Raw genomic sequence first — 13,712 nt, 5'->3', positions numbered from 1 at the left:
ACTTTGGAATACAGCTAGCCTACCCTTTTGCCTTCAAGAAACAACTTTTGATTAGGACAGGCTTAAGGGAGAAATATCAAGGTCCAAAAAAAGCAACTCTGGGAAAGCTGTTCATGCTATTTACTTGTTGAGGCACCTATCTTGGCTTTGTCAGGGCTTAATGCAGAATTATTAATAGTAGACTGCTTCTGCATTAAGGTGGGATTTCAGTCAACAGTCCCAGTTCCTCTGCTATGAGAAAAGTGGTGGAATTTCCTTCTCTCAATACCTCAAAGAAGAGTCAGGCAAGGAAGTTTCCAAGTGTCAAACCCTGAATATTGGTCTTCTGAAATGAGAAAGGGACCTGCACATTGGTCTTCTGTCCTCAGTCTTAAAAAAAAGTAAGAATTTGGATGAAGCCATAGAAGGTTGTGTTTTCTGGGAGGTGTAGCTAATATGTTGGATGAAATAATTTATATTCAAAAACATGCTGGAACACTGGGATGGGACTAGATGAGAGAAAATCTAATAGATGCAAAGTCATCCCGCACTCAGGTTACTAAGTCACTTACTAAATCCATGAGAAAAGTATGGAGATTTTGTGAGCCAACAATGGACACATGTACTAAACATGATGGGTCATCTTAGGGAGAATTCTGAACATAGCCCTAGATTGAGAAGCTGTGTTCACATTAGCAAGGTCACATGTGCAGACCACATACCATTCTAGAGGCCCCATTTTATACAGAAACTACACACTGGAGGAAATCCAGGGGAAAGCACCAGAAAATGGGAGGATTTGAAAAAATATTAATATAAAGAACAGCAGGAGAAACTTAGGACTTCTAACCTAATCAGAGAAAATTAAAAAAAAAAAAAGACATGACAAGTACTTTGTCTCCATATAGCTACAACTTTAGAGTCAACTAGTGGTCAAGCATGGTAGGAACACTTGGAGCATTAAGTGACTGTTAGTAATGAATTATAATCCTTTAAATAATAATATAACCCACGAGCTAATGCTAACAACAAGTATCTAAGCCTGAGACTCTGAGGGCTACCAAATGAACAGGGGAGAAAAGCCATTCTGTTTATAGACAGGTAAACTGAAGTGATACCACTTTAGTTCTAACACAGAGAAACTGCTGATAATTATTAATAATGATGAGGCCAGAGGCCAGAATTCAAAAACTTGCAAAGATCTTCATAGTCTGCTTACAAATTGTGTACTCTTATTCATAAGACTCAATCTTTGTTTCCCTTCTCATAGGGGAAGAAATTGGCCTTTACTGAATCTAACAGCTACCAAGTAAAAGGGTTCTCCTTAATCTTCCCAGTGACTCCATGAGATGGTAGTATTACCCTTGTTTTACAGTCAGGGGCACTAAGCTGTGACAACATACGCAGTGTGACACAGAGAGTGTCAGAGCTGGGATTTGAACCCAGGTATGTCCAAACTCCTTCCCCTACACCACAGAGAGCATACAGAGCACCGGAGGGGTACCTGTGGCACCACAGCTCCTAAGTGGGTCATTAATGGTTACACTGTCCTCAGCTACCAGTCATTCCTCTATATCAGAAGAGGAAGACTAAAGTACTTTCAAAGGAATCCACTGTTCAAATGACCCTGATTTCTGTAAGGTGTGTCTGCCCTGTCACCTCCCACAGCCACCCTTGTTTGCCTTTCTGCTGAAAACAGGCCAGTTTATCTGAAATAGTTCACTTTATCTTTCCTTTCTCCAGAGTCAATTCACCTGCCCACTTGGGAACTGGGGTTCCCTGACCTTCTAGTAGAGGTAGGAGGAAAATGACCCTGTTTTATAACACCTATGAATTCAAGATACCAATGTAGGATTCACTGATAAAAGGAAGCATATGGCTGGTCTATTAATACTGCTCTGTGTTAAAGAGTGAGAATATTTTAAATTACACTGGATAGTCAGTGACAGGCTCTCTAGTTTGAAAGTGTAACTATTTCTTGGTGATTTTACAGGTTTTGTATTAGAAACATAGAATTTCTCATCATCCTCCCATCTTGTCTGCCCATGTCTCTTAAGGCTAAAGGAGGTAGCTGGGGACTAATGCTTCCAACAAAGCTGGGTTCTCTAGCTTACTAAAGCTTTCTGCTTGGATGTAAGTAAACTTCTTTAGTACATTTTAAAATAGAGTGTTTATCTGTTCAGCTGGCTTTGGCTGCCTCTTAATCCTGAACTTCCCTGCAGCTTGGGACTATGTACCCTACATTCATTCATTTCACAAATATTTCCTGAGCATCTATGCGTGCTAAATGCCAGGAGCAGAGCAGTGAAACAGACAGACACAACCCCTGCCCTCAACAGGGACCAATGGCATGGACTATAGTGACAGACAGGAAACAAAAAATCACAGAAAGCGATTTACATTCAACAACAGTCCATATCTTTCTATAGTGTCCAGCACACAGCTTAGCACAAGATGCCTTTACACAAATACATAGCCAATGTTTTTGAGGAATGTGCAGAAAGACTGACCAGTTGAATTGACTTTATTTTTAATTTTGAGAGTTCAATGCTTTGACTTCTACAGCGACAGGAAGGAAGACATGACAGAGTAGAGTCTCAGTTCTAGCTCCTGTTTTTCCATTAATGACTAGCACTTTCTTGGTGATTCACTCAGTCTCTGAGCCTCAGTTTCCTTACTAAAGGAAAAGTATAAGTACCAGGAACTATCATTACTAATGAAATGTCTAATGCCATAAGTTTGTCATCTAATCTAGCCTCACTTACCTTGCCAGGAAGAAAATGAATAGGTGAGCCCAGGTCTTCTTAGGAGAAATGGCCCTAGCAGAGGAGTCTACACAGCTCTTGGGAAGATGGATTAACAAACAGCTGGATGGGATGAACTCCCAGGACTATGAAATTTAACAGTCTACGTCTGAACATGAGCAGCCTTGTATTTGGCTTACTGCCCACTGAGTGTTCAAAAAGAAACATTTTCATTCTTGAGTATCCTAATTATAAAGACAACAGATCAGGGGAAACAGGAAAGTACGGAAATGGTTTTCTCTGCATGTTTTTGTAAGTGGGAAAAAACTAATTTTCCATCCACTCTGATAGTCAAAAATGGCTTCAAAACTTGAAGACAGCTGTTAGAATGATCATGAATGTTTTTGAACATTAGTTAACAAAGCATGGTTACAATGATTAGGTGCCGTAATCTCAGCAGGGAAGGGCACTGTCCCTATGCTAAGGTCTCAGTGACATTTTTTCATAGTAAGAAAAAATTAGGAAAAATTCTAGTGAATGCAGACATCGATATCTTTAAAGATATTCATAATCTAGAAAATTTAAATGAAGTAAAGACACATGCTTAAGGCTGAAGGCGCGGGCCAAAACACTGGGTCTAAATAAATGAGGGCTAGAGAGTCTTTGGAAAGCTGTAACTTCATTAACAAAATCATTAATACGCAGAAAAAGGTCACCTTTGGACCTGGGGTGAGCAAATTCAAGTAGACAGGGACATGGACCCTTTCCTCCTTCTGCAGCGAATTGTGATGGAGGTTGTGTTCCCTGCACAGCTTCAGTGAACACATGGAGTCTTTATACCAGCTCCCTTACTATGCTCTCCTCAGAGCTAACCCTTGCTTGCTTACTCCAAGGTGTGAGATAGCAAGTGACCAGGTTTTCTTGTAAGATGACTACATCCTTCATATACCACTTCCCTCTCCTCCCATCTCTCAGGACCCGAGCCCCAGTAACCTGGCCAAAGGATGGCATCATTTATTCACTAGAGTCCCTTTGGATAAGAGGCCCTTGCCAAGCAGCATCTCTGTGGACATTTCCCAAAGCACTGGTATTGGTGTAACTTTGAGATGAGCCCCACTTGAGTTATGATAAATACAAACTAGTCACAGCCACTGGCATCTCAGGAAACTACCCCAACCTCAGCCCCTCTGAGGTCCATCCTCCCAAAAGGCAGAGCAACCCAAGCAGTCCAGGTGGGGCATGTGAGAGAGAGAACAGACACCCTGCCCCTCGAACTATTCTTCCTTCCACTTCTGTATGAGTCTCTCAACATGAGAGTCCAGTCCTGTTCTCCTCCCTTTGCTGGCACAAAGCGCCAACTGACTCCTGTGCATTGGCTCCAGAGTGGGAGAAATCTGAGGGAAACTCTCCAGGGGTGGCTAAACCAACAAGAAGCCTTGGGGAAGGAAGGTTAGGATTCTTTCCTACCTTGTCACTGTCCACTGTGTTTTGAGAGGTCCTAGATGCAATGGAGATGGTGTCTGGCTGACTGCTCCCATCCCCCTGGCTGTCAATATCCTCCACTCCGTCCCTGTAGAAAGAAGAGAAAAAAACAGGGGTGGGGGTGGGGGGAACCACTGTGGGTTTAGAGCACACAAGGATTTCCAGCTGGGCTGGCACAGCAGCACCTCAGCATCTCTAGCAGGGATTTGGGTAAAACTGACCTGCTAAAGGGAGCAGCCTTATGTGATTTTGAAGGACGTCACCTTTTGCACTTGGTGAACATATAATCACTATGTTGATACCTGAATGCAAAATGACTCCTTTCCCATAATGCCTCCAGTCCATACTGCAGGGGGGGGACAATTAAAAAGAACTGGGAATGAGTCTAAAATATATAGTAGAAAGATGCATCTATCTAGCTGACAGGGTCATTTCCAGTGACTCCAGAGTTCAGGGTACCCAAGTAGTTTTCTGCATGCTGTAATTAGAGTGGAAGTTAGCTTATTGCTGGCCTGTAAAGAAAACAGAATGGAGCCAGGGATTTAGCTCAGTGGTTCCACTGCCTGCCTCCCAAGAGCAAGGTCCTAAGTTCTATCCCTAGTACAAAAAAAATCAAACAAACCCAGAATGGATAGATGTCTTTCTTTTTTTTTTTCCAAGTTGGGGTCTTGCTGTGTTGCTCAAACTAGCCTTAAATTTCTGGACTCAAGTGATCCTCCTTCCTCAGGCTCCCACATGGCTGGGACTACAGGCATGTACCACTGAGTCTAAGATTATTTTATTTACTTATGTTTCTTCTGCTTAAGAAAATAGGGTGGGGAGTTTTCTCCATGGGAGATTATTTTTGGGAAGTTCTTGATTCTGGGTCCTCAACTCCTGGGTATGGAGGAAGCATATATTGCCATCCTTTTGGTGAGCATTGTTAATCCCATGTACATTTGTCATGATTTCTTATCAGCACAGAAGGCCCATTGTTTCAAAGATTGGAGAACAGTCACAGATTCCACAGAAGCTTCTGCAACAGCTCTGCTCCTACTGTCTTACAAGACATTCTCCCCAGTGCACTCCCTTCCTGTGACCTGGGACCGTGCAGTTCCACCCACGCAGTTCTTTCAAATCTGTGTTGTAGAGTGCACCCCAATTCTATGTTGAACCCAGAGCCAGGCCCCAGACAGACTGGATACCTGTGAACTACTGAATGGCCAGGATTGGGGAAACTTGGGAAATGAGGGCTAAGATTGGAATTAGCAGAGGAAACCACAGATCTTCCTGTGTACTGTTTTATGAACGTCACATCGCTGATACTTTTTGTGGAAAAGTCATGGCATTTGGAGACAGGAGAACTCAGTGCTGGAGAATCTTATGCCACGAGCAAGATGCCACAGATAATGAGTCCAGCTTACAGCATCAAAACAATCATAATCTGGTGTCTGTGGGGACATATGTGTGCATGCAGATATCTCCAAGTGTGCATCTGTACATACACAGAAAAAGTAGTTTCATCATCATTGTCTGATGCACATCATCAGAAAAAGTAGTTTCTCCCATGCAGAACATTTCTAAGTTGACTGCTCTCTCACCACCATTTGTGGGCTTGGGAAATGCCAACTTATTTTAATAGCATAAGCCACACATTCGTAGGAAGGGAAATATGCTGTAAAAAGAAATTATGTGATGCATTTTGAAACAAAAAATAAAATACTCTTAGATCATCTGTTGTTTTGGATTATCTGGACTGCTGCCCCCACCATTGTAGATATTGAGAGCTGGCTGTACTTTCTGCTGTTCTGGCCCATCTCAGGCCCTTCTGGCCCACTCCAGATGAAGACAATTCTGGAGGGTGTGGGGGCCCATCCAGGAGTGTGGGTGGCACTCCGTAAGCCAATCCACTCCTCCGGAAACTCTGTCCCCATATTCAGAGAGCCAAGATAATGGAAGTACAGACTGTCAGGCATTCTCTGTAGTCTGTGAGATTTCTCTCTCATATCAAGGACAAGAGAGAATGTGGAGGACATTTCTGAGACATGCACTTCTCATGTTCTAAAAACACTCTGAATCTACTAATCTAGAAATAGGGGGTTATTTCACAGAGCAACCTTAGCCAACCTCACCTGAGTTTCCTCTTTCACCATGGTCCTGGACAATCCATTCCTTATCATAGTTTCCTTTATGTCTTCTTTGTTAAAATAGAGGCAATCTAAAGCATTGTCTGTTTCCAGTGTTAAACTAAGTCTACTCATAACCTGGACCCAGCACAGGTACATGAAATCAAAATGACCTCTCTTCCAATATAGTCATAATTGGTTCTTCCAGTATGGATGGATGACCTTATCCTGACCATGTGGACTTGGGGCTTGGGGCTTCTGCCCCATGGAGGCATCTTTACCTTATTCATTTAGTTGCCACCTCACTCAAAATAATGCTCCCACTTCATAGCCCTGCAGTGGCTCCTCATCTTTCTTATCCTGGGTGGGGCCAGAAGTCAACTAAATTCTCTGGACTTAATCAATTTGTGAACAGGAAAAAGGACAGAGAACCTGGTACCACCAGTGACTACCATTCTCAAAATTCTATTTCTGCCATATGTTTTAAACTGTGTGTGTCATTTTTGTATGCATTCCTTTGAAGTGCCCTCTTAATACAGTCATTGTATCAATGTCACATGGAGATTTGAGAAAGAAATTCATAAGAAGTCATCCACTGGTTTAGAGAAATTGGGATTCAGAAAGGTCAGGAGAGATTCAAGAAATAAGTCTTCTTCTGCCTGATATTGCTTATTGCAGGAGAATGAAGGTGTGGACTCCATGGTGATTGCAAGAGCTGCAGTGAAACCCCCACCCCTACCCCATTGCTTACAGTGTATCCCTACTTTCTACAGTCTACAGAGCTCTCCACTCAGCTCAGCTCAGCTCCTTCCCAAAGCCTTTGCCAGACTCTTCAGAGCCACTTAAAATCCCCTTTGAGTTCTTACAGCATTTACCATCCCTACAGATGGCACTGTTCTGGTCTATTCCATACATAAGATGTGACTGGTAGAGATGGTCTGGAGGGAACTGACTAATCTTATACTTCTTTTTCTCTTCTGGTAGCACCTACTAGAATGTTTATCACATAGGAGGTGCTAAATGAAACCCTGTCACATTTAGCTGAGAGGAACTAGTGAGATGCTTAAAGATAAGTAATTCTCTACAGGTGGAATCTGTGGCCTCCCCAGAACACCAACTCCTCAGAAGCAAAGGGTCACCCCACTCCCGCACCCAGAAACATGAGGCAGACAGTACTGGAGGGAGAGATGCTGTTTACCTCTTACTATTGTTCCTCTGTTTGGCTGGTGTTTTGGGGAGCTGAATTGGCTCCTTTAAAGCTCCTTTTAGGTGAATAATCCTTTCTTGAATCACTTCTCGAATGTTCTTGATCCACTCCTGCTTGGTTTCAATGTTGGAAGCCTAGAGTACCACAGGGAGAAAGATTGAGAACCCCAATTCCTGTTGCCATGCCAAAATGGTTCTCCAACCTCCTGTTAGCCTTAGCTATTATTTTCAAGGATTTCAAATGTTTGGGGAGTTTATTTCTTACTTTATATTTATGACTTTTTAATCCCAGGGACATGCATCCCGAACGCTTAGAATAGAGCTATGGTTTCAAGAACTGGAAAGGGAGTTTTCAAAATACTTCACAACCCATAACATGCTGACCAATCTTCATGTCCGGCCTGGGGATGGAGGAGTATATGCAGGCCTCTGCTGGATTAACACTAGAGTTGCTAGATAATGGGGCGGGGGAGGTCTGGGTTCATTGAGGGGTGTCATTTGAAGGCAGCCTATTCATCAGCCAGCATGGATATTTGTCAGCACGTCCAATACCTACCACAGCCACAGAGGCTCATAGAGCCTGGAGGTCAATGAAGGGTTTTTAGCCTGCTAAACTGGTTCCCTGGAGGACCTGCCATCATTCCAGGAACATTTCATCTGACTAATGGATTCTTTTTCAAGTGGTTCTGCCTCATGATTGGCAACAGCCATGCTAGCAAGTCATCTGCTCTGTAGTGATAGGCACTTCCCTAAGCAGCCAGGGACCAGTGGGAGGGAGCTTCCTTTGCACCACTTCTGCCTTTACCTGCAGCAGCAACCCCTGGCCCAGGTCACACACTGGAGAGCTGAGATGAGTGTGCTGAGCTCCATGCTCATGTGATTTACTACAGCTTAGAACACAAGTTCCCAGAGAATAAGGTCCATCTCTTACACATAGTGACTCACTCATGGCACTGGGTAGAATATCTTATACATGGACATTGTTTAGGAAAATATATAGAATGGATATGGAACAAATCAGGGTGCCTTTTGTCAAAAAGCCAATTGTTCTCACCACAGGAAGGGGACATATAGACAAACATAGTTGAGTGGGCCTTGTTGAGGAAGTCAGTGGGCCCTCCCTTTGGCCTCTTCTCCCTATGGACTGGAGGAATACATTTGTCTTTGAGATTCTTAGTCTACCTTCAGGATGGAATTTGCTTCTCAATACCCAGGTGATGCTGCCATTTCCAAGACGGACCCAGTGGCTCAGTGGTCTCCAGGCCCCAGCTCTTAGGTGCCACATGCTCATAACTCCCCATCCCACTCCCCCAGGCCTCCTAGTGGAGAGCAGTACTTACTTTGAGCACTGTTTTATTGTCTGAGGATGGGGTGCGGCCAGACCACAAGGCAAATTTGCAGGGGTCGCCCTCTACGTGCTCGGTCACACCCAGCTCTGAGGTCTGTAGACAGGAAATGCCTGTGAGAGGCGGGGAAGGGGAGGGCAGTGGGGAAACTTAGGGCTGGGGTGGGAAGGGAAAGGCAACAAAGAGGAGAGGACCGAGGGAGGGGCTCTGTCAATCAAACTTCAAGACTAGAAACTTTGTTCATCTACCCAGATGAAAGGACCTACAGGCACATGCCTGAGTAGCAGGTACCAGGGAGGGATGGTGAAGAGGGAGGCACTAAAAGCAAACAGAAAGAACTGTGAACTCTAAAATGCAGAAGTGGGTAGTGAGGGTGAGACCTGTCCAAATAGGAGCCTTTTCCCAGGAGGACTTTCCTGTGAAGGCTTGGGAAGAAAGGAGCTGGGTGTCCAGATCCTGACCTGTCTAAAGGCTCTAGGAAAGCAGGGAATCTTTTCCTACCCCATCCAGCCCACCTACCAGTAGCTTGTTCTTGTAAACATATTTCGTGTGTCCTGAAGAATCTTTGATCTCCTTGCTAAAAACTAAGGAGATTTCAAAGAGGAACAAGTGCCGCTCCCGTCCCTTCCGGATCAGTGATTTCGGGTCCCACACTTGAAAGGCATCCTGGAGAATCAATTCCCCCTGTACGTCCAGGTTCTCATCGAACCCTGAAAAACACCCATGTCCACTCTATGGAGTTTCTCTACCACCACACTCAGGGAAGCAGTGTTCCATTCCCCCTTGGAGAAAGTCTTCCCCATTAGTATGGGCCATGTGAACTCTCCTCCTCCCACTCAAAATAAGGCAGGGGCCTTTGACCTCCCTAAGGGCTCCCATAACTCCTTCATCCTCCCTATTGTTCCCAACTGGGGAGTTCTGAGTGGAGCTGAGGACAAACACTGCCTGATGGACACAATCCTTGGCTCCTTTATTTGTCAATGTCTTATTTCTTATATTTCATTTCTAGGACTTTTCCCTTTGATTGCTCCTGCATTGTGTACAAGCTTTCATCAGTTTACATTTATACCACTTCAAGTATTTAGAAGGTCCTCAAGCTTTAGTGTGCATAAAAATCACCTGGCAAGCATGAGGAAACACAGGTTCCTGTTCTCTCTCACCTCCCCAAGAAAATCTCAAGCAGCAGGTTTGGGGAAAGTCCATTAATTTGCACTCATGACCAACTCCTTAGCTTGTGTTGCTTGCCTATAGACCGTATATGGAGTAGCTGGAAACAGAGTACAGTCATGGACAGGCTGGAGGAACACTTACTTAAAGAGGACACCCAAGGTTGGGAAAACAGGTGCACACAAAAAAGAAAGAGGTGGAGAAAGTGTGACAATAGAAATACATTCCGATGATTAGTGCTCAGTCTGGAGAAGTTAACCTGGACTCTTTCGCTCTTAGAATTGGGGTTCTTGTGCTGAGGGTGGTCCAGAAACTAGTGAAATCATATCAGGTCTCTTAGATAGGGGTGGTAGTAGTAAGATAAGGTGGGATGGAGCCAGAAAAGCAAAAGCAGCCCACATGCTATTGTATTTGCAACAGACTATACTTACTTCTTTTAGCACTTGACTGCCAGCCTGGATTGGAATGTTAAGTCTTAAATCATCCATCCAGTTCCAGCCCATTCTGGCTTCTCTGTCCATTTGTTTTGCAGTGTTAAAACCACTTTATTGATGCCTTGCTCTCTAAGGATTCTGGATCCCAAGACTGACTGATATCCTACCAGTGTTATATGGCTGGCCTTTCCTAACTGTCAGGAAGGCTGAAGGACTGGCTGTGCAAGAATTAAATGTACCAAATCCTATTGAATGGTAAATTTACATTATGTATATTTGTGTATATTTTACCAAAATTAAAAATAAAGAAGGGGATAATTCTGAAGACACTGATGTGTGGATGTATAATTAAAATTTCTTATTCTGATGTCCAAAGCAATGCTGTACAGATTAACAGGACTGCTGTGTGTCAGAACTCAAGCATATTTATGGTAAAGATGATGGCCTGGCCTTCACAATTTCACTGGCAGCAACATGTCCATGTGTTGTGTCCACACACCTTAAATGGCTTAGGCCTGGTCCTACCTGGAGGCAGATGTTAGCCAAACTGGTCTGTGGAGTGCCCCTCACAGGTCTACGAAGGACCTATCTAACAGCTTGCCCTTTCTCCTCTCCTCTAGCCTTGCCCCTTGCCTGACTCCAAGGTACTTCACTCCTGTGAGCAAGCTCCCTGGTCTTAGGAATGGAGGAGGCATTCTCAGAAGGGTCAGGAAGACAGGTACCTTCCAGCATGCTGACATGCATGGCATCATTGGCTTTCTTGGGGACACTGAGCATCACCTCCAAGCCATCCTTGAGCTCCCCTTTCCCTTCTTCACAGCAAGTTAAAAGTTCCTGGGGAAAAAAGTCCAAACACAATTAGGATCATTTCCTCTCCCCAACCCTTGACTGCCTCTAACACATCAAGGAAGTTATACACCAGTGTCATTCTCTGTAACAGCTCTCCAAGCTGCAAGGAAAGTGGGGTGGGGAATTATCACCAAAGAATTCAACCACTGTTTTTCTTCCAGTCTGAGCTTCCCTCAACCCCAGCTAGTTCTAACGAAGTCAATTCAACCCACCTCCCAAATGGCTGGAACTTTAAGTTAGCAAGTAGGACACTCTTTGTCGCTGAACTGCTTTTCTAGAGAAGGAAATATGCCCTGGTGAAGCACATGTAGAAGTGCAGTATTGTGGAATCACAAGAAAAAAGAGAATTAAGAGAAGACAAAAGGATGTGCTACATAACACATAGCACTCATTTGTCTCTCCAAGCCCATTATTATTGTTATTTTTTTTGGTACCAGGGATCAAACTTGGGTCCTTGCACTTGCGAGGCAGGTGCCGAAACTACTGAGCTAAATCCCCGACCCTCCAAGCCTATTATTAATATCACTTCTACTGCATGAAGGCTGACTTCTATTCTACTGGGAGCAACCTGAGACTAGTGACATTACAGGCTTATGATATTTCAGAGTTATAAAAGATTTTTAGATTATGTGGATCAGGATTTCCTATCCTAGGACCAATAGATGAGACTCTAGATTAGCCCTTTCATTGTCAGAATAGGAAACTGATGAAGAGGGACGAGGTAATGTCCTTCAGGTTATGTAACTCAAAGGAGGCCATACAGGTTTCCTGAGTCCAAGCCCAGCCCTCTATCCACCACAGCAGTCATCCCAACCATATCATCTATGCACCAAGACTGCCTAGAGCAAACCCCTTCCTACTTCCTGGGGAGCATATCTTTTCCTCTCCAGTTCTCCACTTATGTTTTGGTTATCACCATCCTCATAAAAGACATACAATATCTTGCTGATAAAGAAAAGATAATTTCCATATCTTAGGACTCATAAGACCATTTGGAATGGTTGTTGCTCAATTTTCCTATGAGGATTACTATTTTGCTCATTTTGGCACTGGGAAAGAAACAGTGAAGCAACATGGAGCTGCAATTTATACTGTCTCTTTGACGGGGCAGGAAATGGGTAGTTTGGTAGGGTCACACTTCTAGGAAAGAAAGTTCTTTAGATCAAATCTGGTAAGTTAATTAGTGACTCCTGGAAAATACACTAATGTCACTTGCTAGCAGCAGAATGCTTACCTATAGTTCTTTTATCAGAATCTATCTGTCTGGCCTGTGTAGGACTTCCTATGGTAAACCCAGAATTTGTAATTTTAGGGGCATAGTCCTCTGGAAAGTAGTTTATAACCTAAGCAACTACTGTGTCTAAGTAAAAAACAACCACGTTTCATGACCAAAATGCGTTTCTCTTTGGAATAGGATGTAGCACTTTTTTGGGAAAATGATACAATGTGCCACACATCATTTGGAGACCTTGTATATTGATCTGGGCCAGAGCACATTCTGATGCTATAAGAAGGGACTTGGAGATGCACTGGTGGTCCTGGACTTATTGATTCACCTCTTCCTTGGGATTATTTATATGCTTCAGTTTATTAAAAAGCTTAATACTTGGCAAAATATCTGGTTAGTGAGATTATGATATGGAAACCCAGTCTTCTATGTTATCTTGGATCCATTCCTACATGAACAAGGGAGCTTTCTGTGTTCAAGAAGAGGTAAAGTTTTTGAAGCACATGTTTGGAATTGTAGTTCTCAGCCCTGATGTTGGTTCTAGCCAGTATAATTTTATCATTGTACAAAAAGTCGTACTTACTTCTGCCAACCTGAAATTCTCTGATGCCTCTATACCTCTCTTAATTTTAACCCTCCCAACATTGTTCTCACACATCGTCAAAAACACTTGAGGCAGAACATGGGAGAGAAACAAGAGATATACTTCAGTTTACAACAGAAAACACCAATTAGTTTAATCTCCCAAAGCAATTTAATGAATCTACCAATCTCCCAGCAGAGCCAATAAATTCTCCTTATATCCTTGCGATAATTTATGATAAGGAGAAGCCTCCACAGTTAATTCAGACTCCAAAAGGACAGCTGTAGCAGATTTATAAGAAGAATATTGAACACTCTTATGGGCATATAGTTTCTACACTCAGGCAACACCTAATGGGATGACCCCCAGAGGACACCAATAATTAAATATAAATTTATTTGAAGTAAAACTGACTTTGAGGAGAAAATAAATCTCGTATTATTTATTTATACTGAAAGCTCAGCAAACTATTTTTCTTTTACTCGGCAGGCACTCTGCCACCAGCACATTTTAAAGAAGCTAAAATTATCTTTTTAAAAAAAAATAATTTTACAACCTCCCAACAATAAAATCCCTGCTACTTTATTTG

At 43.2% G+C, this 13,712-nt stretch overlaps 1 protein-coding gene and 1 long non-coding RNA gene across 27 annotated transcripts in view; one reads left to right on the top strand and one right to left on the bottom strand.

Moving 5' to 3' along the window:
- LOC110349565 (uncharacterized) overlaps nucleotides 1-11,176 on the top strand; it is a 64,406-nt gene extending 53,230 nt beyond the window's left edge. Inside the window, exon 4 of the long non-coding RNA XR_002395586.2 lies at nucleotides 10,562-11,176. This is a non-coding gene — a long non-coding RNA (uncharacterized LOC110349565). The remainder of the gene's footprint in view (nucleotides 1-10,561) is intronic.
- Nucleotides 1-13,712, bottom strand: part of Kalrn (kalirin RhoGEF kinase) — a 698,268-nt gene that overhangs the window by 203,710 nt on the left and 480,846 nt on the right. For all 26 annotated transcript variants that reach the window (XM_021259403.2, XM_021259427.2, XM_021259411.2 and 23 more), the window contains exons 29-33: nucleotides 11,186-11,297; nucleotides 9,382-9,572; nucleotides 8,857-8,958; nucleotides 7,509-7,651; nucleotides 4,191-4,293 (exon numbers count right to left, since the gene is read on the bottom strand). In XM_021259403.2, coding sequence (XP_021115062.1) covers nucleotides 4,191-4,293; nucleotides 7,509-7,651; nucleotides 8,857-8,958; nucleotides 9,382-9,572; nucleotides 11,186-11,297 — 651 coding nt within the window. The remainder of the gene's footprint in view (nucleotides 1-4,190; nucleotides 4,294-7,508; nucleotides 7,652-8,856; nucleotides 8,959-9,381; nucleotides 9,573-11,185; nucleotides 11,298-13,712) is intronic.

Source organism: Heterocephalus glaber, unplaced genomic scaffold (assembly GCF_053883595.1).
Source record: "Heterocephalus glaber isolate CG9 unplaced genomic scaffold, H.glaber_assembly_v1.0 deba00000122, whole genome shotgun sequence".
Lineage (NCBI taxonomy): Eukaryota > Metazoa > Chordata > Mammalia > Rodentia > Bathyergidae > Heterocephalus > Heterocephalus glaber.
The sequence above is the reverse complement of the archived record's forward strand: the minus strand, read 5'-3'. Positions and strand labels throughout refer to the sequence as shown.